Below are 27011 nucleotides of genomic sequence, written 5' to 3'. Positions count from 1 at the left end.
TGGAAGAACAAGCAAAATCATCAGAGTACCATAACAGACTCCTTCTTAGTACATTATTAAAAATAAGGTAGCTGTTAAAATTGTGTTATGTATAGAAATATCATGAATGCAGAGGTGTCAAACTGCATCAGTAGAATAGGGAACATTCCAAATATTCAGAAATGGAAGTTTATGAACCTAGAGGATTTCCTGTACTTGAAAACACCACTAGGGGCAAATTCTTAAGTTACCATAGGACTTCATTGTCACTCACTCAGTCCTGGAGAGATGAGTCCTAAGAGAAACCTGCTCAGCCAAGAGTTATGGTCACTCTTCCAATGCTGAAACTGCCCCGGCCCCTTTCTTCTCGTTTGCCTTAGCCATTGGCACCTGATGATGGTATTTGTGACTGGGGCTTGGTTGACAGTGAGAAGGCCGATGTCTTCTGCAACATCAGCAAATCCTGTGGAATGCTGAGGGGTTGCAAAGCAGCAGAGACTGGCAGAAAGCAGTTAAGGAAGCTTTTCTGGTAACTGGCGAGAAAGCCCCAATCAAGAGTGATGTAGATGTAGAGTTTGACAAATTGTAGGTTCTGCCCTGCTCTGGCTTTAATTATTAACATTAGGCAAAGGACAGCATGGAATCATCATTCATAAGTATGATAAGATTACTTCACATTTCTAGCATTGAGGTTGAAAATAACCAAACATGAACAAGCCAGTAGGATCACAGACCACTGTTCTAGACCAGACTAATAGTAATAGGGGACTTGTTAATTCAAAGGACAGATCCACTGTTAATATAAAATGTCCAGATACACATCACAAAACGCCTAGAAAACTTCAGTGTGTCCTGGAGAAAATTGTAAAATTTTGCCGTTTATTGTTATAATCAGTTCTCTATTTGGGGAATCCATGGGCAAAAAAAGGTTTTTAAAAGCCTGGTACTTAAAAAAGGGTAAGATGAAACAAAATAATAGTAGGATAAGTTTTAATATCCTTGGATAGGACTTCAAATTGTGTTTTCTCATAAAAATACTATCAAGCACAGATATTGATTATCATCAATACTAACTACTTTTGTGCAGTGCTTTGTAATTTCTCAAGCACTTTGCTGTACATTTGATGCTCAAGACACTCTGAGATGGACAGCACAGGAATTACTCATTTCACTCATTCAACAAATATTGAATGTCAGGTACTAAGTGCTTAGGATTCATTAATGAACAAAGCAGAGTCCCTTTTCTAGTGGGGTTTATATTCTAGTGAGACAAACAATAAGTGAAACAAAAACAGTGGGCATAAGTAAGTTCTATAGTATGTATCAGGTGACAAGTTACAGAAGAAGAAAGCAGTTTAAGGAGGATTGACTGGCAATGGGTTGAGATGATGGGTAAGGCAATTTAAATAGGTCAGATACTGAGAAGACGATAGTCGACAAGAAGCAGGTGGGGTGGTTAGCCATGTGACTACCTGAAGTGAGAGTAGTTTAGGCAGATACCAGCCAATACAAAAGTTCTAAGGCAGCACACATGTGCTTGGTGGATTCAAAGAACAGCAAGGAGGCTGGTGAGTCTGCAGGGAGTGAGGAAGAGAGTGTTGTAGAGTCTCTGGTTAAAGACGAAGTCCACTTAAGGTAGAACTCAAAACCATATATAGTGACTGTAGATTCTTTGTGTCCTCCAGTTGCTTCAGTGATAATTCTCTTATATTTCCAGAAGGGGTGGATTAAAAAAGGAAATAATGACTGATTAACAACCTTTATTATAATTTACATTTTATTCTTCAACATTTCACCATTTACATTTCCCATTGCCATCTGCTGCACGGGGTGTGGGTGACTGGTATTGCAGTCATCAAACCTATGAAATGTAGGTAGGTGCCCCTGAGGGTGTTCTTCAATCTCAGCTAGCCTGAGTTTATTTTCACACACTGTTTTTGCTGAAGGAGAAAATACAGCCTTAGCACAGTGTGATTTCATTCTTTACTGTTGTAAGCTATTAATTAAATTTAAACCTAACCTTTGATTTTGCTTTCAGGGATAACATGCTAATCATGTGACTAATACTAACTCAGAAGACCTTAATTTATAATTTCATTGTACTTTTTTCCTAATCTTTCTTTTAAAGATATGGGCACACTGCGGGGGAAGCTACACACGATGCAGTAGATTCTGCCATCAATGTTGGTGTAACCGCCTATAATATCGACAACATTGGTATCAAAGCAATGGTGAAGAAAACTGCAAAACAAACAGGACACACACTCCTTGAGGACTATAAAATAATTGATAGTTCCAAGGGGAAAAATCAAGAAGAAAGGGCAAAGGTAAATATGAAAGAGGAGAAGGATGAGCAGGCAGAGGAACTAAAGAAGAATGAGGCAAAGAAGAAAGATAAATGATGGAAGTGCTGTAAATCACCTATACCAAAGCCTTACAAAATGGATGCAGGTTTGCTAAATAGGGAAATGTGGAATTCGCAACAGATAAACCAGTATTTTAAAAATGTGTTCATTCCTACAACATGACTGTTTCATAAGCTTTATGGCATATATCTACTTACAAGGAGAAGAATCAGTATTCTTGCATCTGACCTTTAGAAATACACAGTTATATTCTCAGTAAGTTTATTTTTTTCAAAATGTGGCTAAAATATTTTTGCAATTAAAATAAGACTAATAATACATGTGCTATAAACTTCATTAAACCTAATGTTAAACTATTTTTGTATTTGTTGTCTTTGAAAAAGCAAAGTAGGAAATTATTGTATATTTACATAAAATTTGGCATTTAGTAACCTTAGTTCTATTTTTTCTGGGAAGGAATGAGTTAAAATACTATCTCTTCTTTTTGCACTAATTGTGGATTTTTTTTAGGTGCTTGTCAGAATTTTCAGTGTGTAAGCTAAAAAAAAAATGTAATCCTAAACTGAAAGAATTCTTAGATAACATTTAAAAGACTTTCAAAACAGGGGAATAGACTAATCATGAAAAATTAAGCAAGGTTCTATAAAATTACTTGGTAGCTTACCTCTTTGTTAGGAAATGGGATGGCGCTTTTTATTTTAAATGAATACAAATAGATTTTTAAGTCTTCTGGATTTAGACTGGTATTTGATCTCTTAAGAGGCTAGGAAATTTGGGGATATGACTGATATTGTATTAAAATTTGAAGTGATTATTATCAGCTTAATTGGACAAAAAAGTACTTTAAGAAATCGTTTTACCAGATCTGCTTCTGTAAGTCTTTACAAAAGACTAAAATTTTGTAAAAACTAAACTATAAATGGAATTCAGCTTATGGATAGGAAATATATTTTTATTTTGAGATTCACTCATTGGAATTTTTTATATGAAAAAGCCAATGAAGTAAGTTATTAAAAAGAAAAGTTTCTATTCATAATCAAATTAAAGAATGTGAAGACTTTAGGCTTAATCCATGGTGAGTGGGCATAACAGTTTCCACTTAGGCAGAAGACAGGACATTTACAGACCTATAAGCTACAAATACATAAGTAAATACCAATGGCATTTTATTTTTGTTTAATGGTTTTAAAATATTGGTTTTCATAGCTATTGTCCATTCTAATATTTCTGAACTTCTATTGGCTACTTAGTTTATTGGACTTTATTTCAAACTGTCTAAAAGAGTGTACTTTGTGAATAAACTGTCTCGGAATTACTTGGCCTCAGATGTATTCACAGGCTTGTACTTTGGGAACACACAGAATTGATGGAACCTTCCCATAAGGCCTAGGATAATGTACTAGTTGTTAAAATGGAAATAAAATTGAATTGGTAAAGAGCTTCCAGTCAGTCTCTGCTTTGTTTAGGCTTAAGAAATGGAATGACAGATAGTGGAACCTAAAGTTTAAAGTTACTTTAGGGTCAGCAACATGGCGGCGTGAGCTCACCTGGGACTCTCTCCCCTCCAAAGTACAACCAAAAAGAGCAACTGCTTTCCAACCAAAAAAACAATCCTAATAACGGAAATCGTCAGAGACCCACAGCAGCCAAATGACGGAAGGTGGAGAGGCTGCAGCTGGCCTTGGAGGAGCTGGAACGGGATAGGAGAGAACTTCGCTCCCTCCCCTAGAGACTGGGATCGCTGCAGTGGGTGCAGGAAGGAGTGGGGGAGGGGCCGCGCATCAGGGGATCATCCAGGACTCCCACCACTGGAGCAGCAGAAACCCTCTAACAGGGAAAAGCTTTTGCATGGGGGAGCCCCAGCAAGCCAGGGCCCCGGGAAACCAGAAAGTGAGAGCTGATCCAATACGGGTAGGCGTGAAAGTGCCCCTCCTCCCCAACCCACGCTGGGCTCTGCCATCTTGGCTGAAGGCGCAGGGCTCAGAAAACAAGCCTCTTGACCCCCATGTAGTGGCAACAGGCTGTAATTGCAGCCGAATAACAGCATCATGCGCAAAAACCGCTCCTCTACCATCCAGCAATTTATAAAAGCTCCAGTCCAAAAGGAAAACAATGAAAATACACAAGTAAGTCCTGAGGGCTTGGAAATGGGTAAACTAAGTGAAGAGGAGTTCAGAATAGCTATCCTCAATATATTCAATGATGTAAAGGGAAATATAGAGAAACAAGTCAACAAGTTCTGGAGTTACTTCACAAAAGAGATTGAAATTATAAAGAAGAATCAATTAGAAATACTAGAGATGAAAAATACAATGAATCAGATAAAACAGAATAGGATTCCCTGAATGCTTGTGTAGACACCGTAGAGGAGCAAATTAGCATAATCGAAGATAGACAGGCTGAATGGCTCCAGACAGAGGAAGAAAGAGAACTAAGAATGAAAAAAATTGAAAATCTCAGAGAAATAGCTGACTCAATGAGAAAATGCAACTTAAGAATCATCGGAATTCCTGAGTGCATGGAAAAGGAAAATGGAGCAGAAAGTGTGCTCAGGGAAATAGTAGAAGAGAACTTCCCAAATCTAGGGATTGAGAGAGAAATGTGTGTGGAGGAAGCTTTCAGATCTCCTAGATTTGTCAATGTAAAAAGACCTACTGCAAGGCACATAGTAGTAAAAATGGCAAAAATGAAGGACAAAGAAAGAATACTCAGGGCAGCAAGGCAGAAGAAAATAACCTACAAAGGAACCCCCATCAGACTTTCAGTGGATTTCTCTACAGAAACCTTACAAGCTAGGAGAGATTGGAGTGACATCTTCAAAACTTTAAAGGATAAAAATCTTCAGCCAAGAATACTCTAGCCAGCAAAAATATCCTAAAGATATGAGGGAGAAATTAAATCTTTTCCAGACAAACAAATGCTGAGGGACTTTGTAGTCACCCGACCTCCACTACAAGATATCCTCAAGAAGGCTCTCATACCTGAAAAAAGAAAAAAAGGGAGTAAGTGGTCACAAAACACAGAGTAGAGAGACAGACAGAATCTGAATAGGATAGCAAATATTCAACCAAAGCATTAGGATAAAGGGAAGGAAATCACAAAAGCAGAGACAATCTTATCACTCTAACCACAAACTCACAACACAAGTTGGAATAAGAGATGAAAATAATAATTCAGGAGGGGAGGAGGAAAGGGACTGAAACAGTCTAGGCTAAGGAAGTAAGAGACCACCAGAAAATGGACTATGTTATACACGAGATTCTGAATACAAAATTCAGGGTAGCCACTAAACTAAACAACAGAACAGAAACACAAAGCATAAATAAGGAAAAGTCTAAGAAACCCAGTGTAAGAAATTGCAGGAGTCAATGGGTTGGCTAAAACACACAAGATGAGAAACAAAGGAAACACAGGAAAACTGGAAAACGAGCAACAGAATGACAGCATTAAGCCCTCATGCATCAATACTCACCCTCAATGTAAATGGATTGAACTCTCCAATAAAAAGACACAGAGTGGCAAAATGGATTAAAGAACAAGATCCAACAATTTGTTGCCTCCAGGAAACACACCTCACCTCCAAGGACAAACACAGGCTCAGAGTGAAGGGGTGGAAGATAATACTCCAAGCTAATAGCAAACAAAAGAAAGCAGGTGTTGCAATACTTATATCAGACAAAACAGACTTCAAGATAAGGCAGGTAAAGAGAGACACAGAGGGCCAAAATATATAATGATCAAAGGGACACTTCATCAAGAAGAAGTAATGCTTATAAATATCTATGCACCCAACACAGGAACACCAAAGTTCATAAAGCAACTATTAACAAACCTAAAAGAAGATATCAAAAATAACGCAATAATAGTAGGGGACCTCAACACCCCACTCACATCAATGGAAAGATCATCCAGACAGAAAATCAACAAAGAAACAGTGGAGCTAAACAAAAAACTAAAACGGTTGGACTTAATAGGCATATATAGAACACTTCATCCAAAAACAGCAGAATACACATTTTTCTCAAGTGTGCATGGAACATTCTCAAGGATGGACCATATGTTGGGAAACAAGGCAAGCCTCTACAAATTTAAAAAAATTGAAATAATAACAACCACAGATCAGCAACAGGTATCTAGTTGTCCATTTCACTTCATTCTGCTCTCTTCACTTGGTTGTGGGTTGCCATTTCAGATTAACAGCTAGACAAAATTTTGGTAAGTATAGTTTCCATATTAGAGCTCTCCAGAGAAGCAGAACCAATAGAGGAGATATATCTGTAAAGAGATTTATTATAAGGAATTAACTCACACAGTTATGGAGGCTGAGAAGTTCCAAGGTCTGCAGTCAGTGAAGTAGAGACCCAGGAGAGCTGGTGTGTTATGCCAGTCCAAGTCTGAATGCCTGAGAACCAGGAGAGCCAGTGGTCTGTTCCAGTTTGAAAGCCAACAGGCTCAAGACCCAAGAAGAGTCCGTTTCAGTCTTGAATCTGAAGGCCAAAGACTAATATACCAACTAAAGCTGTCAGGTAGGGGGAGTTCCCTCTTAGCCTTTTTGTTCTGTTGGGTCTTGGATTGATTGGATGAGGTCCACCCACCTTAGGGGATGCATCTGCTTTACTTAGTCTGCTGATGGAAATGTTAATCTCATCCAGAAACACCCTCATGGACACAGCCTGCATTATACCGTCATGGGTTGCTTAAGATGAGGATATGTTCTGAGAAATGAGTTAGGCAATTTCATCATTATGCAAACATCATAGAGTGTACTTACACAAACGTGGACGGTATTGCCTGCTACACACAGGAGCTATATGGTACTAATCTTATGGGACCACCGTGGAATATGTGGTTTGTCCTTGGTGGAAATGTTGTTATAAGGTGCATGTCTGTATTTGGCCAAATGTCTGGACACCTTGTGGCCCAGTCAAGGTGACAAAATTAACCATCACAGCTTCTGGGCCCAGTTTGCATTATCTAGAGGCCTTTACCTAGCTCTGCTTGGCTCTTTGAGACTCAACAGATACAGTATAGTGTATGGAAAACAACACTTCTCAATATTTACTGCTTCCAGGGTTTTTCTTCACTTTGCCTCTACAGACTGTTCCTTCCCCAGGTTGTACTGGGTAGTTTTCTGGGAGTGCCTCCAGGCTAGCTATAAAAATAATGGGAGCTAACTTTTTATAGTGCTTACCATGAACCAGTAACGTTCTAAGTGTTTTTACATAGATTAACTCATTTTAACCTCACAACGTTCCTATGAGGTGTATACTACTACAATCTTCATTTTGTAGAAAGGGAAGCTGAGGTATGGAGAAGTTAACTTTTCCAAGATGGAGGAGAACAGTATGAAAGAAGAGGTCACACACTAGCCTCGAAAAGGAATGACCTACACAGAGTGAGTGTTAGGCCAGTCGTCTTGTCTTTCTTAAACAGGTAGATAGGGAAGGACAAATGATCTTTGTATATTTCCTGATTCCAGCTCCTTAACACTGACAAGATTTTCACATATTGAGGTATTTGGGGTAACTATTTGGGTTCAAAACTGCTTTGGCTTGAACTAAAAAGCCTGACTTATGGGCCATCAAACATACATTGTCCATCTGCTTAACCTTTAAAGTAAGGAACACACTCTGTTAAGAATGCATACTTCCCCTCCTATGCCCTAATGGTAACGCCCTATTGGTAATGCCTGGATTAGTCCCTTTCTCAACGTCAGGGTTATGTTGACCTGCTAATTTGTAACTAAATACCTCTTTGAAACTTTGATGAAAATGTATGCTGGGTGTGTTTAATGTATGTTCTTTATTCTAAAAAGATATGAGACAGTACTGAACACCGTGCTTCTCTGGAACCTTTCTAAGGTCTTACTGGGTTAAATCCTTACTCTGGCTCAAGTAAAACTCACCTTATTTCTCTTATCTACAGAGTGGTTATTGGTTATTTTGCGTCGACAACACTTAGCATTTTTGTATTACAATTCCATTGGCTTAATAGTTGGTAGAAAACTTCCCAAGATATTAGCAAATAGATCATCAGTCCTAGATTTTGGTGATAGTGTGAACTTTTGTCTTTCTCTTTTCTTCATAGGTATTATAGGGTAAACTAAGACAAGCCAGGCTTAAGTCTTGTTAGCCAGAAATCATTTCAGGTAAGTCTGATAAATAATGCTCTGCTCAAACAGAACCTAGTTCTCTGGTCTATCTTGCCAAACTCAAGACTAGGTGTTTTTAAGCAGACTTCTGACAAGAGATTTTTCACATATTGAGGTATATGGGGTAACTATTTGAGTTCAAAACTGACTCGGCTTGAACTAGGAAGCCTGACTTACAGTTTCCATTAAAGTAAGGAATCTCTCTTGAGAGAAACAATGCATACTGCCCCTCCTACACCCCATTGGTAACAACGCCCTATTGGTAATGCCCGGATTAGTCCTTTTCCTGGCATCATGGTCATGTTGACCTGCTAATTTGCAACTGAATACCTCTTTGAAAGTGTATCCTGGGTGTGTTTAATGTATCTTCTTTGTTCTAAAAAGATATAAGACCATACTGAAACCCATGCTTCTCTCGAAGCCCTTCTGAGGCCTTCTCGGTTATAATTGTCACTCTGGCTCATAATAAATTTATTTATAATAAATTTAAATAAAATTGATTTATAGGTTGGTTATGGATTATTTGCATCAACACTGCCTAATGGATTTTGCCATTTTGTATTTAGTTTAACAACAGAAGTGCTTAAAAGAGAACATTTCATTGACTTCTGAATAGCTTGTTTTTCATTAAAATAATTATTTTCAGGGCCAGCCCAGTGGCATAGTGGTTAAGTTCATGCACTCCACTGCAGTGGCCCGCGGTTCACCAGTTCAGATCCTGGGCATGGACCTAGACACACTCAGCAAGCCATGCTCTGGAGGTGTCCCACATAGAAGAACTTGAAGGACTTACAACTATGTACTGCGGCTTTGCGGAGGGGGTAAAAAAAAAGAGGAAGATTTGCAACAGATGTTAGCTCAGGGCCAATCTTTCTCACCAAAAAATAAAAAATTGCTATTCATAATATATTTTAAAGATTCAGAAAGATGAATTTAAAAAATCTGTAAGAACATACATCAGATGAAAAAAATAAACCCCAAATGATGTCTTTAAATGTATTCTATGCAAAAAGTTGTCTTATGTGAAGAAATAGTCTGATCACCAACAGCTCTCGACCCTCTTACACTCAGTCATGGAGCCGGTGCACACCACCACCCCCCCCCGGCCATTCCGAGCAAGTCTCGCCCCCTCCACCACTTTGGCTTGGAAAGAGGAAAGGACGGAATGGACCACAGCCTGTGGGTCTTGCGAGGCGCTGTGGTCGAAGGCCTGTCCCTGGGATCGAGCCCTCTTCCCGTTTTAGCCACACTCGGGGGCCCCGCCTCTGCCCCGCCCCTATACTCCCGGTTGGCCCTCCCCCGCCCCTGGGCCACGCCCTGTGACGTCACCGTGAGGCGCCAGAGTGTGGACTGTGAGTCTGTTCGCCATGGCGACGACGCGTGACAATGCTTTCTGCCTCCCGGCCCCTGGGTGTCCCTTCAGGTCTTGGGTTCTGAGCTGTGTGAGGAGAAGGGCGAGGGAGGTCTCTGATCTGACACTATGGAGGAAGGGAAGGGCGACACCTTCGAGGGTGTCAGCACCGACCGCCTTAAACTGGAGTTACTGGAGGAAATCCACAGAAAGTGAGTTGGGAGCGGCGCGCGGGCTCCGCGCCCGGCGGAGGGTTTGCGTCCAGGCCGCGCGGGCCCGCTCCTGTGGGCGCCCGCCGCGCGACGCTGCAGCCGCCGAGGTCGATGTGATGCCAGGCGTGTGATTACCCCGGCACATCTGGCGACATCTAAAAACTGTTGTATAGGAAGGATTGGTTCATTTGCCTCTGATTAATTAGGCATTTGGTCTTATAAATAGACAGGATTTGAGGTAGGGGGTTCTGCCTTCACGATCAAATCAAGTGGCGTATATTGTGGGCATATACCCAGTGCTAAAATATGTTTTTCATCTTGATGTTCCACTAAATTCAGATTTTCTGTTTCGAATTCCAAAGGTTTCGTTTACTTATGCTTCTCTTTCATCCCTTCAGAAGAACTTAAGAAATGGTGACATTTTGTAAAAATGATGTCTCGCCTATTTGCTTTTTAGAATAGTGTAAGTGCTTCGTATTAAATCTGAAATATTTTACGTTGCATAGCATTTTAATACAATACGTTCTTAAGATAACATTTTTTAAGGTACTGCCAACCCCACTCGCAGGCCCCATGAGAATTAGACTCTGCTGTGTTTCCCTATAGCTTCCTGTGCTTTCCTGTGTTGTAGGCCCAGTCACACTATTTTAACTGCTTGGTTACTTCTCTAGTTTGTAGTAAACTATAAGCAGTCAGAGGACAGGTTCTGTGTTCCCAGAGGCAGTAGAAGATAAGAGCAAGTACTTTAAAGAAATCCTGTATTAGTTCGAATCCCAGGACTACCTTCCTGATCTTGGGGAAGTTAACGAACCTCTTCTAAGCCTCAGTCTTCTCCACTCCAAGACTGGGGTGCAGGTCATTATCTCATACCCCATGTAGTTGCCAGGATTGAGTGAAATGTCTGTAAAGCACATCGGCCCAGAATAATTCAGTGGACCTGTGCTGCTGCTACTGCTATTGTTCTGTTCACTTATTCATTGTATCTTCAAATATTTAGCACAATGCCTTGAACATAATAGGCATTCAAAGATATGTATGGAATAAATGATTCCGTCATCATCATATTTTGGTAATTAATGCACTCTTTGCTGATATCCTAAACAGATAATCTTTGGAATGCTATGGGGGAGGGGTTAAATTAGTGTTTCTTTTTTCTTCTTTGTTTCAAGTTGTCAGTTGTTAGTTGCCCTGGCTGTTCCTTTCTATAATAATTTATGGCCCATTTGCTGGGCTTTGAGAAACAAAGATAACCAACTTCTTGGGATCCTATTTAAGTTAATAGTAAAGGATTTCTAGAGGTGGCCTGGGGGGCTTTGAGCTTTAGTGCATATTAGTGTCTTGGAACTGGGTAATCAGAAGCCATTATTTATCTAATTACTGGTTCTCAACCATGCCTTCAATAAGTGATGTTTCATAAATTGTTCTTGAAGTAGTGGTGGGTTAGTATGTATTATTTTTCTCATATTATTTTTTAATTGAGTCATAATTAACAAATTGTTTTTAAAAATAGGGATATAGTGCAACTCTCAATACTTGAAATAAGAGAGAAGATAGCAGAACTGGAAGCCAAACTCAATACTGACGATGAAGGTATATAAGTAAATACTTTTATACGTGACTCCTGTACAATTATTGTTCGTTTTACGAAGTTACCTATAGTGCATTAAATACGTATATGGAATAATAGTACCAAGATTTCAGTATTGCTTTTGGGCAGCATTAATAATAATTTCAGAGTGTCAAACCTGTTACTGTATAATTATTTACCTACTTATGAGTTCAAAATGTTCATTTATCAATTAGCTAAACCTTTGTTACGTGACATCAATACATTATTTCCTTAGTAAATAATAAAATATCACAACTTTTCTATTTAACTCAAGTCATATATACTTCTGGATTTTGGGATATAACTTTAAAATCTTTATCTTGGTTTTGTCTATTTGTGTTGGAAGAATGTGTGTGTGTAGGGGCGGACCAGTGTTGCACAAACACACATGCATATACCCATATATCCTTAAAATGTATAATATACACAAGATGTTAATTCATTCCACAAATATTGATTGAGGTCCTGCCATCTGTCAACACTTTGAATGGAAGACCTTTTTTTCCCTGTTCCAAAGAGGTTACTGACTATTGGGAGAAACTAAACTAAATATGTCAAACTAAACTATGAATATAAGGAATGATATAAGTCTGCATAAGGAGAAATGGAAACACAGGTCAGGGAACCTAACACAGCTCAGAGGAGGGCATAGAGCCAGCCTTTCCAGAGGAGGCAGAGCTTGAACACAATGCTAAAAAACAGGAGGCGTTTATTAGGGTTATGGGGGTGGGCTTTGGTTCTTAAACCCATTTATTCTCTCTTCTGTTGGGGAAGCCATGAATGAAAAGGATTGGTAGCCATATGAGGAATAAAATGCTACTTTTTGTAAGTACCCACTGCTCTGTTAAAGCTTGACTGGAGAAAACTGCTTTGTCCCAAGGCTGAAGTAGCTTCCTATGTCCCCATATTTACATCTTGGATCTAACTGGCTCTGTGGGGACAGACTGTGAGTACACTTACCAGGTAGTTGCATGGGCAAGGCTAGCTGGGATTTCCTCATCCAACTAGTTACAGACAATTCAGACATGCTCACAGATACATATGCAATACAATAACTACCCACTAGTAAAATGTCAGCCCAACATGTTCTATCAACAGCTCTCATGGGGAGGAGCTGGAATGTTGGTATAAAGAGAAAAGGTAAAATGGTAAGTGAGGAAGTTCTTTCCTCAGTGGGTCAAAGCGAAAGCCTAAGTTGAAGGACAGAAACACTTCCCCTTCCCCTAACATTAACCAAGGCCTGGAACTGTGTCAGGTGAGGTGGTGATTATTATCCCTGTTTATGGAAAAATGGAATTCAGGAATTGAAATAACTTACTAAGATCATATCGCCAGGGAGTGGCAGAGCCAGGATTTCACCCTAGATCGTCTGTCTGCCACTACCACTCTTGCTATGACAACTGCTGTCTACCACATCAGCACTCAACACTTGTGGTTATCTACTGCTGCATAGCCAACCACCCCTATAACTTAGGGGCTTAAAATAACAAATTCTCTTTCACAATTCCGTGGACTGGCTGGGTTCCCTGGGAGATTCTTAACTGATGTCTCTCATGTGGTTGCAGTCAGATGCTGTCTGGGGCTCAGTCATCTGCAGGTTCAGCTGGGCTGGACATTCCAGGATGACTCACTCACATGGCTGGCGTCTGATACTGGCTGTTGGTTGGGAGCCCAGCTGGGACTGCCTATCATAAATGGTGCCTGGGTTTCAAGAGGATGTATCCCAAGAACAAGCATCCCAAAAGGCACAAGTGACAGAAACTTCCAGGCCAGTTAAGGGCTACTCCCAGAACTGGCACACTGTCATTTCCACTATATTCTGTTGGTGAAAACAGACAGATTCAAGAGGATGGAGAAGTGAACTCTACTTATGAAGGTCACATTCCAGCACAGCATGTGGGATGAGATACATTATTGCAGTCATCTTTGGGAAATATGGTCTGCCACAGGGAGCATTAAACTTAATGCCATTTGAGGAGAACCCTTAAGTAATTGATAAAGATGGAACTTAGATTGTAATGAGAATGTAACAGGAGATGAGATTAAGTTTTATGAAAAAGACAAATGAAGAATAGTCTTTAATATGGTGCAAATGAATTTGTATTTCTCCTGAAGGCAATGGGGCAATATTAAAGGAGTTTTAAAGTAAATTTATTGTTTTAACATTGTAAGAGAAATACATGCACAAGTAACAACTGTGGATATGTCTGTTTAGATAATTCTTTCACACTTTCCACTCCTTCAAATCTCTACCACCTCTCTCTCCATCCTCACTCTCAGCTAATGAGCTTAACTTCCTCTTTCAAAGAGAAAAGAGAAGCAATCCGAGGAGAACTTCCACGTTTCCACCAAGAAAGCTACTCACCTCCCTGCATGTTTGCACATGCTCTTCCCTCCTGTTCCTCTGCATGTTCTGTCCTTAGTCTCACCTAAGGTTAGCCCCTCCACTTGTGCCGTAGATCCCATCTGCTCTCGCCCACTCAAGGATGTCACTCCAGCGATTGTCCTCAGTCTTTCCTGCACCGTCTGTTTCTCCTGCTCCACTGGATCTTTCCCAACAGCGTACAGAGATGCTGAATTTACTTTATCTAAAAGAAAATGACAAACCTCCTTTAGCCCCACATTTCCCCTTCTACTGTCATCCCCTTTGACTGTTCCATGTACAGCAAAACTCTTCAAAAGAGTAGTTTTCTATTTCTACTCTTGTCTGTTTATTCTTGTTATTCTATCTGGCTTATAACTGGGTTAATTTTCAGGAAAACACAACCAACTCCAAAGAGCTTTGCATTTCCATAGTGGCCGTTGGAAGCCCTTTAGGATTCATAGGAAACTATTTACAGAAAGAGTGGTTTATGTTTTAATGAAGTCTGAATTTCGTTATCTTAAAGCTCAACTCAGACAAAGAACAGGGAAGAAAACGTGCAGGTGACTTGTTTAAAAAGTGAGAAGAGTAATTGTCTAGACCTTTAAGTGCATTTTTAAAAACTGAAACCTCACAACAACCCTTAGAAAAAAGTATTATTACCCCTTGTATAGATGAAAAAACTGAGACTCAGGGGTTCTAAGTGGCTTTCTCAAGGCTACAGAGGTGATGAGTGACAGCTCTGGAATTTGAATCCAAGCATTCTGGCGTCAAATCCCACCCTCATAGCCTCTATTTCTTTACACCCCTTAAGCTTACATTAGCTTCTCATTTTTTCTCAGATAGAGAATAGAACCTTAATTTACTGAGCCTCTGTGACATATGCTCGTCTAGGGTTAGAAATCGGCTGTATTTGCCCAGCACAAGCATGATTATCTCATGCTTTCTTGAGCTCACTCCAATCAGAAGTCCTCTTGTCGAGGTCACCAGTGCCTTCCAGTTTGTTAAATCCAGTGTCAATTCTCAGTCCTTATCTTAGCAGCGTTGCCACTATTGATCACCCTCCTTAAAACCTTTGCTCACCTGGCTTCTGGGACAGCACATGCTCTTGGTTTTCTTCCTACCTACTGGGTACTCGTTCTCTTCATCTTCCTGATTCCTGACCTGCCCCACTGCTCAGTCCTCTGAATTTTCTTCAATAAATGCACCCACTGCTTAGGTGTTCTTTTCTGGTCATCTGGTATTAAATACCATCTGTATACCCACAACACAAAAATTTACATCTCCATCCTGGACCTCTGTTTTGACCTCCTTTCAGTCTTCATATAGGCTGGTTTCTTTCACCAAACCGCTCTGGCTGTTAAGTAACATATTAATAGATCAAACATTTTTTTAAAAGTCATCTCAGTAAATGCTAAAAAATGTTTTCATAAAATTCAGTTTCTCTTCCTTATGTTGAAACAAGGAATACTTCTATATATCTCAAACTGGCATAATACTTTATGATGAAATATCAGAGGCATTCCCATTCATGGGGAAAAAAGGTGTCTGCTGCCAACATTAAAATGTAGTAATGTTTTGAAAGTTCCAGTCAAGTAATAAAATAAGAAACAGAAATAAGAGTTACAGCTATTAGACATGAAGATATAAAATTATTGTAATTTTCAGATTTTATAATTTGATATCCAGAACTTTCCGGAGTATCAATTGAAAAACTAATATATTAGTAAAGAATTAGAAAATGAGTGGATACAGTAATGGAAGAAATATTCAGTAAAAAACCCCAAAAAACAGGAGCCGGCCCCGTGTCCGAGTGGTTAAGTTTGCTCGCTCGCTGCAGGCGGCCCAGTGTTACTGGTTCGAATCCTGGGCACAGACATGGCACTGCTCATCAAACCACGCTGAGGCAGCATCCCACAAGCCACAACTAGAAGGACCCACAACGAAGAATATACAACTATGTACTGGGGGGCTTTGGGGAGAAAAAGGAAAAATAAAATCTTTAAAAAAAAAAAAAAAAACACTTGCCACCAATAACCAGTTAGAGAATAGGTTTTTTAAATGATCACACCCACAATTCCAGTCCAAACCATAAAATATCCGATAAGATCCTTGATAAGAAATATTCAGGAGGTATTTGAAGAGATAACAGAAGACTATGACTCTAAGGGAATAATTGCAGTTCATGCTGAATTCTCACCTTATTCAACATAAGCGATTTCATACTGGGGAGAACCTTTAGAATAAAATGAAACTGGGAAAGTTTGCAGCCTTGACACGTGCTTTGCTGAGCTTCTGAGAATCTTTATTGGTGGGTGACACACTCAACACCAAAAAAAAAGTCATTATGAACCTTCTTATAAACTTAATGAGCTAAACTTATTCATAGTAGATGTCAGGAAATTTCTCCTGGAGAGATGCTATGTGAGTTAATGAATAAGTAACAGCTTCGGCTGTGCTCAAGTCGCTGAGCATCTGAGAACCTGTGCTAGAGAGAAGAAAAATGCTGGAAGTTAGCCTGTATAAAGAGCATAGGCCTTAGAGTCAGATGGCCTCAGGGCTTAAAACTTAACTGTGGAACTTAAATATGTAACTTTGAATAAGTTGCTTAAAGTCCTTTTGGTCTCAATTTCCCTAAGTGTAAGTTGGTAGAAAAAATACATAACCCGTAGGGTTGTTTGAGAAATAAATTTGTAATGTGTAGAAATTTTTATTATCTTCAGTATTAAGATTTTAAAAAGAAAAGGGACAGATACCTTTCTGATATGGGAGAACTGGATATTATAAATATGCTCATTCTCATCAAATTAATTTATTGATATGTAGTTCTTTTTAAAACGCAGATTTTTTTTCTTGAATAACTTATTCGAAAGTTAACTGGATGAATGAAATAGACAAAGATAACTGCTAAGAAATTTTGAGGGAGGGACTCCCACAAAATGTAAAGCTACAATCATTAAAACTGGAAACAAATCAATAGTACAGAATAGATAGAGTATTAGTTTGCTACAGCTTACGTAACAAATTACCACAGGCAGGGTGGGTTAAACCATAGAACTTATTTTCTTACAGTTCTGGAGGCTAGAAGTCCAAGATCAAGATGTAGGCAGGGTTGGTTTCTTCTGAGGCCTCTCTCCTCTTCACATGGTCTTCCCTCTGTACAGCACTGTTTGTATCCTAATCTCTTCTTCTGATAAGGAGACCAGTCATATTGGATTAGGGTCAACCGTGTGACCTCATTTTATGTGAATTACCACTTTAAAGGTCCTGTCTCTAATCACATTCTGAGTACTGGGGGTTGGGACTTGAACCTATGAATTTAGGGGAAGGAAGAGAGGAAGGGAGGGGACACAATTCAGCCCATAACAGATAGAATAGAAACAGGTTCTAGTTTATAAAACTATGTTATAATGCTGTGAAGCTCAGGCCAGGTTATTGTTAAGTTAATTTAAAAAAAAAAATCTTTTCAGTCTTTTAGCTATGTATGAAAAAAAAAGGAGAAAATCATTTTCATTTATGGGACTGTGGGAAATAGATTATTACAAACAAAATATGCACTGTACATTAAAATAGGAAAGTACCAAATGATCATTGTTTTAGTCTGCTTGGGCTGCCATAACAAAATACCATAGGCTGGGTGACTTAAACGACAGAAATTTATTTTTTCATGTTTCTGGAGCTGAGAAGTCCAGGATCAAGGTGCTGGCTGATTTGACTGCTATGGAGGACCCACTTCCTGCCTTGCACATGGCCACCTTCTCATGTTCTCACATGGCAGAGAGAGCAAGCTGTGCTCTCTCTTCCTCTTCTTATAAGAGCACCAGCCCTATTGGATTAGGACCCCACCCTATCACCTCATTTAACCTTTATCACTTGCTCATAGGCCCTACCTCCAAATAAAGTCACATGGGGGCAGGGCTTCAACATAGGAATTTTTGAAGGACACAAACGTTCAGTCCATAAGAATCATGAAGCTGTCACTTTCTAACTACTATCTACCCCTCTTCTCACCACCAAGAAGTAAGAACTTCAGCCTGTCTGCTCAGGTTTGGAAAAGGGCTTCTGGACAGAGAACTGGAACAAAGAAGTCAGTTACGAGTAATATTTTATTGGAATTTGTGTCATCACACAAACTTTTAAAGGAGCTAAAGGAAAAGTGATGAATTATTCAATAAATTCTGTTTGGAAAATTGATATAAGATTTAGAAAAGAATTCCTTTAGATCTTCACTCTATACTTAATTCTAAAACTTCCCAGATGGATTATAGAGTTAAACATGAAAAAATTAAACAAAAAAATATAGATGAATACATATCTGTTTATGGATAAGGAAGGCCTTTCTTAGTCTAAGAACAATAAAAGAAATCACTAAGGATATTAGGTGTGACTTCAGAAAAAAATAGCTTCCCTTTGATTAAAAGAAAAAGATCAAATGATAAGTCACACAGCAATCTAGGAAAGATATTAGTAACCAGCATGGTGGATAAAAGGTCTATATTTTCTTTACATCTATGTCCTCTGCAATTCAGTTAGAAAACAGTGAGTTCCCAGTACTAAATAAATGTAAGTAGGACATAGAGACAATTCATGAGCATGGAAAAATATCCAACTTGTTTTTTTAGTCAAAGTAATTTGAATTGAATTGAAACAGATACAATTTTGTTGGCTATTGAAGAAATAGAGACTTTTTTTAAAAAGTGAACTAGAAATTTTATACAGTATTGGTAGCAATGCAGTGCTACCATTTTTTGTTTTTTGAGGAAGATTAGCCCTGAGCTAACATCTGCCACCAATCCTCCTCTTTTTTGCTGAGGAAGACTGGCCCTGACCTAACATCTGTGCCCATCTTCCTCTACTTTATATGTGGGATGCCTACCACAGCATGGCTTGACAAGTGGTGTGTAGGCCCTCACCCGGCATCCAAACCGGTGAACCCTGGGCCACCAAAGCAGAATGTGCAAACCTAACTCCTGCTCCACCAGGCCAGCCTCTGGTGCTACCATTTTTAAAAACAATTTCACAGTAAATTTATGATGATCATGATGATGATGAAAATGATCATGACAACTAACTTTTATAGCATTTTCTGTATGTCCTGCACTATTCTAAGCATTTTACATGTTTTAATTAATCATCCCAATAGCCTATAAAGTAGGAACTTTAATTATCCTTATTTCTCAGATGAGAAATCGAGGCACAGAAAAGGTAACTTACTCAAGATCACAAATAAGCTAGTAAGTGGTGGAGACATGACTCAAACCCACTAGGCCTACTTTAGGGGATTTTTTTCCTCATTAAGTCTTCTGAAAATTTGGTGGGGGGCAAATTTACCCACAAGAGATACTCTTGGTACCATTGTATCGCCTCCTTTTTTGACACATTGACATTTTTGTTCACCCTGTTCTCGCTGCTTGAATATACTTTCTCACCTTCTCTATCTTGGAGCATGTGTCATTTCCCCCAATCACACAGGTGCCATTTCCTGACCCTCTTCAATCTTCCTCTTCCCATCTCTCATTCCGTTCTGCCACCTTCCAGATTGGCTGTCCTTCTGTGTATTCCATAGCATCCACTTAACCAAAATTTTTCTCAAATGTTCTGGCTTCATGTCTTTCCCTGCCCCTTGTCTTACTGCTGATTGACACCAGGGACTGTGTCTGGTGTTTTTGTATCCCTGTTGCCTAGTCTAGTGCCACATATTAGGCTTTTTCCTTTCCTTGTTAACATTTTCTTATTTTGGAAAGTCTTTTCAAATTAACATAACTTCATCACTGTGATCATTATAAATATAGCGAATAACAATTAAACATGACTGAGTTATTAAAGTCCATGTAGGATCAAGTTTCAACCATTCAACTGTTCTTTTTAACACTATTATTTGGCATTGTTGTTCAGTGGGGCTTTGTTTATTTGTTTTGTTTTTGTTACTATGCTCTCTCTTTGGCAAAAAAAAAAACAAAAAAATCCATATCTAAAAGATAGGACTCCACCTAATTTTCTCTTGCTTTGTAAACTTCCCCTTCCAAGGTCAATTCATAAGATTGACCATGAATCAAACTTCTAGAATTTTTCAATTTTTGGATTTTTGGTTTCATTTTTGTTTTTCCTTGATCTGATCCTAGCCGAGCTCCTTCTTTGAGATTACAAAGCAATTTGATTTTTCCTTTAAAAGAGTACAGTGCTTGAGTTTTTGTTTGTTTTTAGAGTTACTATAGAAGAAATGGTTTCCTGGAGTTATTACTCAGAGTGTTTTTCCCACAAGAGACACAAGTGTTTCTGCTAAATTTTTATCCTCATAATCTGTATTTTAAATAATGACTTATTATCAGTGTGTCTTAGGCCTTGATAGGTCAGCTATAGGGCTGAAGGTCAGGGGTCATCTTTTTTGGTGTCAGTTTATTGTGGCTGTCTCAAAGACACGTCTTATTTGGGCTGGTTTCAGATGGCTCTGAACTTCCCTTAGTATCAAGACTATTCCAGAAACTCACTAAAGCCTTTTAAACTGCCAGCCTTACTTCTAGTTGAAAACATACTTTAAGCATTATTGCATTTTAAAGACAGATGAAGAATGATGCGAAAATTACAAACTTTAGAATTTTCAGTACTTTTGGGTTATCATAGAACAAAGTGTCATAGGGAAAGTAAAACTGAGTGTGGTCACTTTTAGAAAAAGAAAACAATTGATAACTAGGAAGTTGACTTGATTTGTGGGAGCCAATGTTATTTTGTGAAAAAAACCTATTAATGTCCAGTTTTGTGGGCCTCCATCCGCTTTCTAAGGAATTAGAAATTCCAACACATTTATTTGGTATTAGCCATATAAATCATTGGTGGCTGCAGATTTTGGTAAGTTATATAGTCTTTATTTTTATGCAATTGAATGTTAATTAATTAATTGCTAATTAATGAATTTTTAGTAATGTACACATTATGTTACTATGGATAGAGTCATAACTGACCTGGAATAAGTCAATGATATTGACTTAACTGTTCAATAGCTCTATCTTGTTTTTTTCCATCAGTTTAACAACAGCAACTGATCAGTTGGGCCCAGTTAGTTAATGTCTCTTAAGATTTTTATGAAGTAGAGTCTCCTGTTTTATGTGTATCCCTCCTCATAGTAAGATCAAAACAGCAATGAATGCCTTCTCACGTCAACTTGGACAATGTAGTAATAGTACAGGCAGGATAGATTAGATGTAGATATGAACTATTTCTAAAAATGTCCAACAAAGATATTTCAAATCAACTTTGGATGCCAGTCTCAATCATAGCCTAGATAGCTTAGGAAGAGTTTATTCTTTGCTCTATACTGATCAGTTTGTATTCTTTATTAGGAGTTTGTCGGAACTAATTAAGCTTGCGTTCACAGCTGACCCTAGCTGACTTTATCCATCAGGTACAGTAAGCACATTATGAAGGGCCCATGATACTTTTAGAGACCCATGAGGTGGTTTTTTTAAAGCCTTTATTTTTATTTATTTTATTATTATTATTATTTACTTTTCCTTCCTCTCCCCAAAACCCCCAGTACATAGTTGTATATTTTAGTTGTGGGTCCTTCTAGTTGTGGCCTGTGGGATGCCACCACAGCATGGCTTGATGAGCAGTGCTAGGTCCATGCCCAAGATCTGAAACCCTGGGTTGCCAAGTGGAAGACGTGAACTTAACCACTCGGCCACAGGCTGGTCCCCCATGAGATGTCTTAATTTCTTTTAAAATCAGAAGAAAAAAATGAATATGATTCAGCCTGGACTCTATTTGTCTTTATACCAATACAGTAGTAAAATAGAATTTTTAATATTTTTTTTATGGAGGAAGGGGTCCACAAAGGTAGAAGTACCTAGGGCCCATGAAGTCAGAATGCACACCCACAGCAACATAAGACTATTTTCTTCCTGTTTTTATAGACACCACTGTTTTAAATTTTCTCCTTCAATTCAACAATCCATACGCTTTTCTCTTTGTTCTTTTGTCCTCTACAATCCTGAGCCATCTGTGTACACTGAAGGAATTACACATTTGAGCGTATACGTTGTGCATCAGTTCACCACATTGGGAAACATAAATTTTGATATCATTACCTCCAAGACCTTGCACTCATTAATATTAATACATCATAGTATAATATTAGGCTTATCCATATTTGACAATCTTTAGATTAATAATATTTTAAAGTAAAATAGGGTCAAACATAAACTACTCTCAGAGGTGCTAAAAATAAATTACCTTCCTAATTTTTTGGTAACCTTTCTCATCTTGCTTGAAAGCCCCATTCTCGTGGTGGAGAATGGGGTCCGATTACAAAGAGAGACTTCAGCTAGCCAGTTATAAAGATAACTCTCTCTATTTGGGCTCAATGGCATCTTTTGGATAAGTGTTCAGTCTCTCACAGCTTCTCCTTTCTTCTTATTCCCTAAAGCATTTGGATTAATGACTTCCATCTTCAGTGTGAGAGGGTGTTTCTGCCCCTCTCTTTGGTAGACTATGTTTTTTGCTTAGAGATGAGGGGGGGTAAGGAGACATGTGGCAGGACTGGGGTGGTTGGCAGTGATGTGGGCTAATACTCTTGCTACTTAGACTCCTCCATCAACCGTTATGTAGCAGAAGTTGCCTCAGATATCTAAAGAATCTTTAAAGTTTAGAAACAAGCCATCTTTTTTCTCTCTACAAAGTGTGACTTTCAAGATTCAAAAAAATTAGCTTTGGACCTTGAATTTGAAAAAAATATTTTAATTCTAGGCTGTATTCTCCTCCTGTCCTAGAGCAATAAGACAAATGTTTTGGCCTTAACAGCCAAAGAGGTTTAGTGAAAGAAAGCAGCTTCAGGAGAAGAGAAGATGCCCGAATAAGTACCCAAATGTAAACCGTGTTACCATAGCACAGTGGTGAGAGGATTCGCTTTCCAGTTAGATAAAACTGGGTTGAAACCCAGTTCCCCCACTTACTAGTTCTATCATCTTAAGAATGTTATTTGACACCTCTGAGCCTTGATTTCCTCATCTGTAAAATAGGTAATTAAGTTTTTTAAAATGAGTATTAAATTAGCTAATATATGTAAAACATTGTGTGCATTACACATAACAAACACGTAAGTGGTAGTTATTTAAACAGACTTCAGAATTCTTCTGCAAAGGAAAAAAAAAATGAATGGCATTGGATGGGAGGCTAGTACTGTTTAGGCTGTTATATACGGATATTTCAAGTTCCAAGGAAAGAAACATGTTCCTGATATTCCCTCTAGTAGAATTCCTTATAAAAATACAATGTGGAATTTAAAGGGAGTAAGGAAATCCAGGCATCAGAGGAGTGAGTTAGGTCTGGCTGTGTGGTAATCTGATGGTGAGTCTAGTCTCTGTGCTCTGAAAGAGCCTATCAAGCATAGAAACACACACTTAAAAATCAGTCCATCGTGGGGCTGGCCCCGTGGCCGAGTGGTTAAGTTCGCGCGCTCCGCTGCAGGCGGCCCAGTGTTGCGTTAGTTCGAATCCTGGGCGCGGACATGGCACTACTCATCAGACCACGCTGAGGCAGCGTCCCACATGCCATAACTAGAAGAACCCACAACGAAGAATACACAACTATGTACCGGGGGGGCTTTGGGGAGAAAAAGGAAAAAAATAAAAAATCTTAAAAAAAAAAATCAGTCCATCGTAGTTCCTCTGTATTGCTAATAAAATCAAGTACACTAACAGAGTAAGATTGAGCTGATTCATGTTATTTTAATGACTATGAGAGGTGGGAAGGTGATCTTGATTTTCCCCCTTCTGAACTCAGGTGGTGAGTGGAAGACCCGTTATGAGACACAACTTGAACTGAATGATCAGCTAGAAAAACAAATTGTTTCTCTCAAAGAGAAAATGGAGAAAATCCGCGGAAACCCTGCAGGTACAGAAGCAACTATGTATATGTTTTATAAGTTGAGTTAAAACTGATAAAATATCAACTGCTCATGTTTGTTTTATTGTAGATAGACTATCTTCTATTCGTGTGTATGAACGAATGCCAGTGGTGAGTAAAAGATGGTTAAACAAAAAGAATAATTGAAGGAAACTATGTACATTTTTTCCCCAGACAGATTCCAAACGAAAATTTAAAGACTGTGGCGAGGTCCAGATAAAATATTTGTTGAGTGGAGCTGTTCCTAGGCTGTGATGAATCCTGTAGCAAGGCCTTCAGCTTAATCTCCCCCTTGTAAAGCTGGGCAGGGATCCTGTCACAGATACAAAGTGGAAGAAAACGAATCCTAATAGTCGGCTGGGTGGAAATAGAGTGTGTCTATTCCTTGTCACCTAAAAGAGCCTGTTTAACACACAAATACATATCTTATACCTATCTAAAAACATTTCCATTCCAGTTCCTTTGGAATACATACACATGCATATACGTATATGCACACACATACATTCCTATACACACACAGTCATATAGCGTATATAAAATCCAGCAACAGAGAACCCATAAATTTACCCCATAATGTGAATCCTCATTGAGCTACTCCATGTACTTTTTCTTTGGTTGTCCTAGTGACATCTTTCCTCCTTTGAGAGTTCATTTTAATCCCTGAGAAATTACTTAAACTTATATATTTGATACTTTACAAAGCACATTCATTTGTTTTGCATTCATTCAAATATTTCTCTTTTAAAATGTAGAGAACACCCAAAGCATTACTTATACTGGGCCCAAAACATGCTTAGAAATAGCCTTTTCCTCAGAACTCTTGCTAAATTTTTATTTCAAGAATACTCACAAAAAACGTGGAAATGATGTAAAAAATCAAAGGTACTTTATATGAAAATGAAAATTCAATACTCAGTTAAGTTGGCAGGACTTAACATTACACTAATAATAATAATAACTTGTCCTTAATGAAATGTATATAGTATGCAAATTAATTTCATGTTCATTATCTCAGCTTCCAGCAACCCTGTGAGATAAAATTTAATATTATTCTCTTTAATACATGTGACAATAAACTTAAAGAGATTAAGTGATTTGCTCAGAATCTCACCATCTGGAAGAGTGCAGCCAGATTCTGTCCCTCTAAAAAAACCTTTTCCCATTTGACTACACCATGCTGTGCCAACAGTCCTTCTATCCTGCTTATTAGAAAGGTTTTCTAATAGCTGCACATAGAGCACTAAGCTGACTGCTGTATCCACCAGAGCGTTCATGGAGATTGCTCTTTGAGTAACTGCAGATCTTTAGTGAAAGGTATAGAAAGATCTTGTATTTTTGTTAATAATGAGTCAGGGAGAGAAATAACCGTTTTTGTGCACCTCTCTTTTTCTATTTTCAACCCAGAAACACCTTTATTTCTATGTCTTGGAAAGTCAGGAAAATAACATTTGTTTTGTTTTGTTTTTTAATTGAAAAATTGTAGTGTGGGTTTTTTTCGCCTCTGCCATGGAGTCATATCCCCATCTTGTGGTATTTAGAAATTGCTGCAAGGGCCATTTTAAGCTTAGTGTTTCTTAACTGTAGGTAGAATTTTAATACTACCTGTAGAATATAAAATAGTACCTACAGAATATAAAATATTCTGGCTACCTTCTTCTTGATAACCCACCCCCAGTCCTAGCTGAAGAAACTGGGTATCACTGGCCTCATGGAGGGTGGCAACAGTGCTGGTGTGGCATGGCAAAATACTTTATAGCAGATGTAAGAAGCATTTAGTTAGTTTTCTAGCTGCCACCTCAGGCTCTGTAACATATTCATGTTGGGCAAAAATACGTTTATTTCTTTTGATGAATTTGTGTTATTTTTAAGTAAAATGTGGTTCTCTAAGAGGTTTAGATCTGGAGGCAGAGAATTAAATTTCTCTTCAATAAAGGATTAAAGAAATGTTAGAAGAACTCAGAGTGAGGCCACATACCAAGAAGAAAGGAAAGATAATGAAAGTTCAGGCTCTTAAGGGCCTGGTCCTCTCTGTTCTCTGGGCAGACACCCTGCATGAGCATTTGAGTTTTCTTGCACAGTGGAATCCAGGAGTGTTTTCCTGAACAGCAGGGGTGAGGATTCCAGAAAGGGACTTGGTGATGGAAGCTGCCAGTCAAGAAACCTCTCTCATCTGAGGACAAAAGAGATAGTCTCTCATGCTTTGTATAAAAACAATATTCATGAAATTCAGACATGTACGCTTTGTGTAATGCAAACACTTGCTTTTCTAGGGCTTAAATTAGTTGTTTTTGTGGGATAGAGTATAAATTCAAACACTATTTGTAAATTTACTGATTCCTTATCTTTGTTGTAGATTGTTTAGTCTTTGGGAGTAACCTGTAAAGACATACTTAAGCAATTGATGTCAGATAGTTTGAATACTAATTTTGAGTAACTTCAAATTGCAGGTTTGCTTGTGGGCAACAAAAAGGATGAACACTAGTTTTTAAACAACGTATGTGTTATTTTTTAAAATGTTGTCATTTGAAAAACAATATGAAATGTTAAGTTGTTTTCAATCTGGATCCCTAAAGTGGACTTGATTTTAATATTTTAGAAAAAAATATTCACTTAAATGGGAATGAGGTTCTAGTCCTTGTTCTGATTCAGACCAGCTTCAAGCCTTTGACCTTTTTGAAGTTTCCTTTTCTCAACTGAAGGTGATATGGTTAGATAATCTTTAGAGTGCCTTTCAGTGGTATAATTTGTTAAAATTTAATTTTAGCAAGATGAAACCAACAGTTAACGGTCACCTTTGGCTGCATGTAAGAGGAAAGCTTACACAAGTACAGTATTGTTTTCTTTCCTGTGACAGAAAGTGTTAGAGGTCTGCAGTCCAGGGTTGGTGCAGGGGCTCTATATTGCCTTCAGAAATCCAGGCTCCTCCTGACTTTCCGCTCTGCCATCCTCTGATGATGGGTTTTGTCTCCATGCTCACAAGATGCCTGCTTCACCTTCTCACCAGCTTCATATTCTCATTCAAAGAAAGAAGTCTGTGAAGGGAGAAGGGCAAAGCTGAAGGCTTTCTTTCCAAGAGCT

At 38.6% G+C, this 27011-nt stretch overlaps 2 protein-coding genes across 11 annotated transcripts in view; both read left to right on the top strand.

Moving 5' to 3' along the window:
• The window catches only part of SPART (spartin), a 35039-nt gene extending 31256 nt beyond the window's left edge, over window positions 1-3783 (top strand). For all 4 annotated transcript variants that reach the window (XM_070578016.1, XM_070578013.1, XM_070578015.1 and 1 more), the window contains one exon: window positions 2108-3783. In XM_070578016.1, the coding sequence (XP_070434117.1) occupies window positions 2108-2381 (274 nt within the window). In that variant the 3' untranslated portion in view covers window positions 2382-3783. The remainder of the gene's footprint in view (window positions 1-2107) is intronic.
• A 4654-nt stretch (window positions 3784-8437) lies between these two features.
• Window positions 8438-27011, top strand: part of CCDC169 (coiled-coil domain containing 169) — a 97997-nt gene continuing 79423 nt past the window's right edge. For 2 of the 7 annotated variants that reach the window (XM_070578018.1, XM_070578017.1), the window contains exons 1-4: window positions 9818-10059; window positions 11570-11649; window positions 23808-23918; window positions 24001-24041. In XM_070578018.1, the coding sequence (XP_070434119.1) occupies window positions 9977-10059; window positions 11570-11649; window positions 23808-23918; window positions 24001-24041 (315 nt within the window). In that variant the 5' untranslated portion in view covers window positions 9818-9976. Of the gene's footprint in view, window positions 8494-9803; window positions 10298-10421; window positions 10523-11569; window positions 11650-23807; window positions 23919-24000; window positions 24042-27011 lie in introns of those variants that run through there. The other 5 variants (XM_070578021.1, XM_070578020.1, XM_070578023.1 and 2 more) reach the window with 5 other exon arrangements.

This window comes from Equus przewalskii, chromosome 16 (genome assembly GCF_037783145.1).
Source record: "Equus przewalskii isolate Varuska chromosome 16, EquPr2, whole genome shotgun sequence".
NCBI classification, from domain to species: domain Eukaryota; kingdom Metazoa; phylum Chordata; class Mammalia; order Perissodactyla; family Equidae; genus Equus; species Equus przewalskii.
Note: the sequence above shows the minus strand (reverse complement) of the source record. Positions and strands in the feature narration are given on the sequence as shown.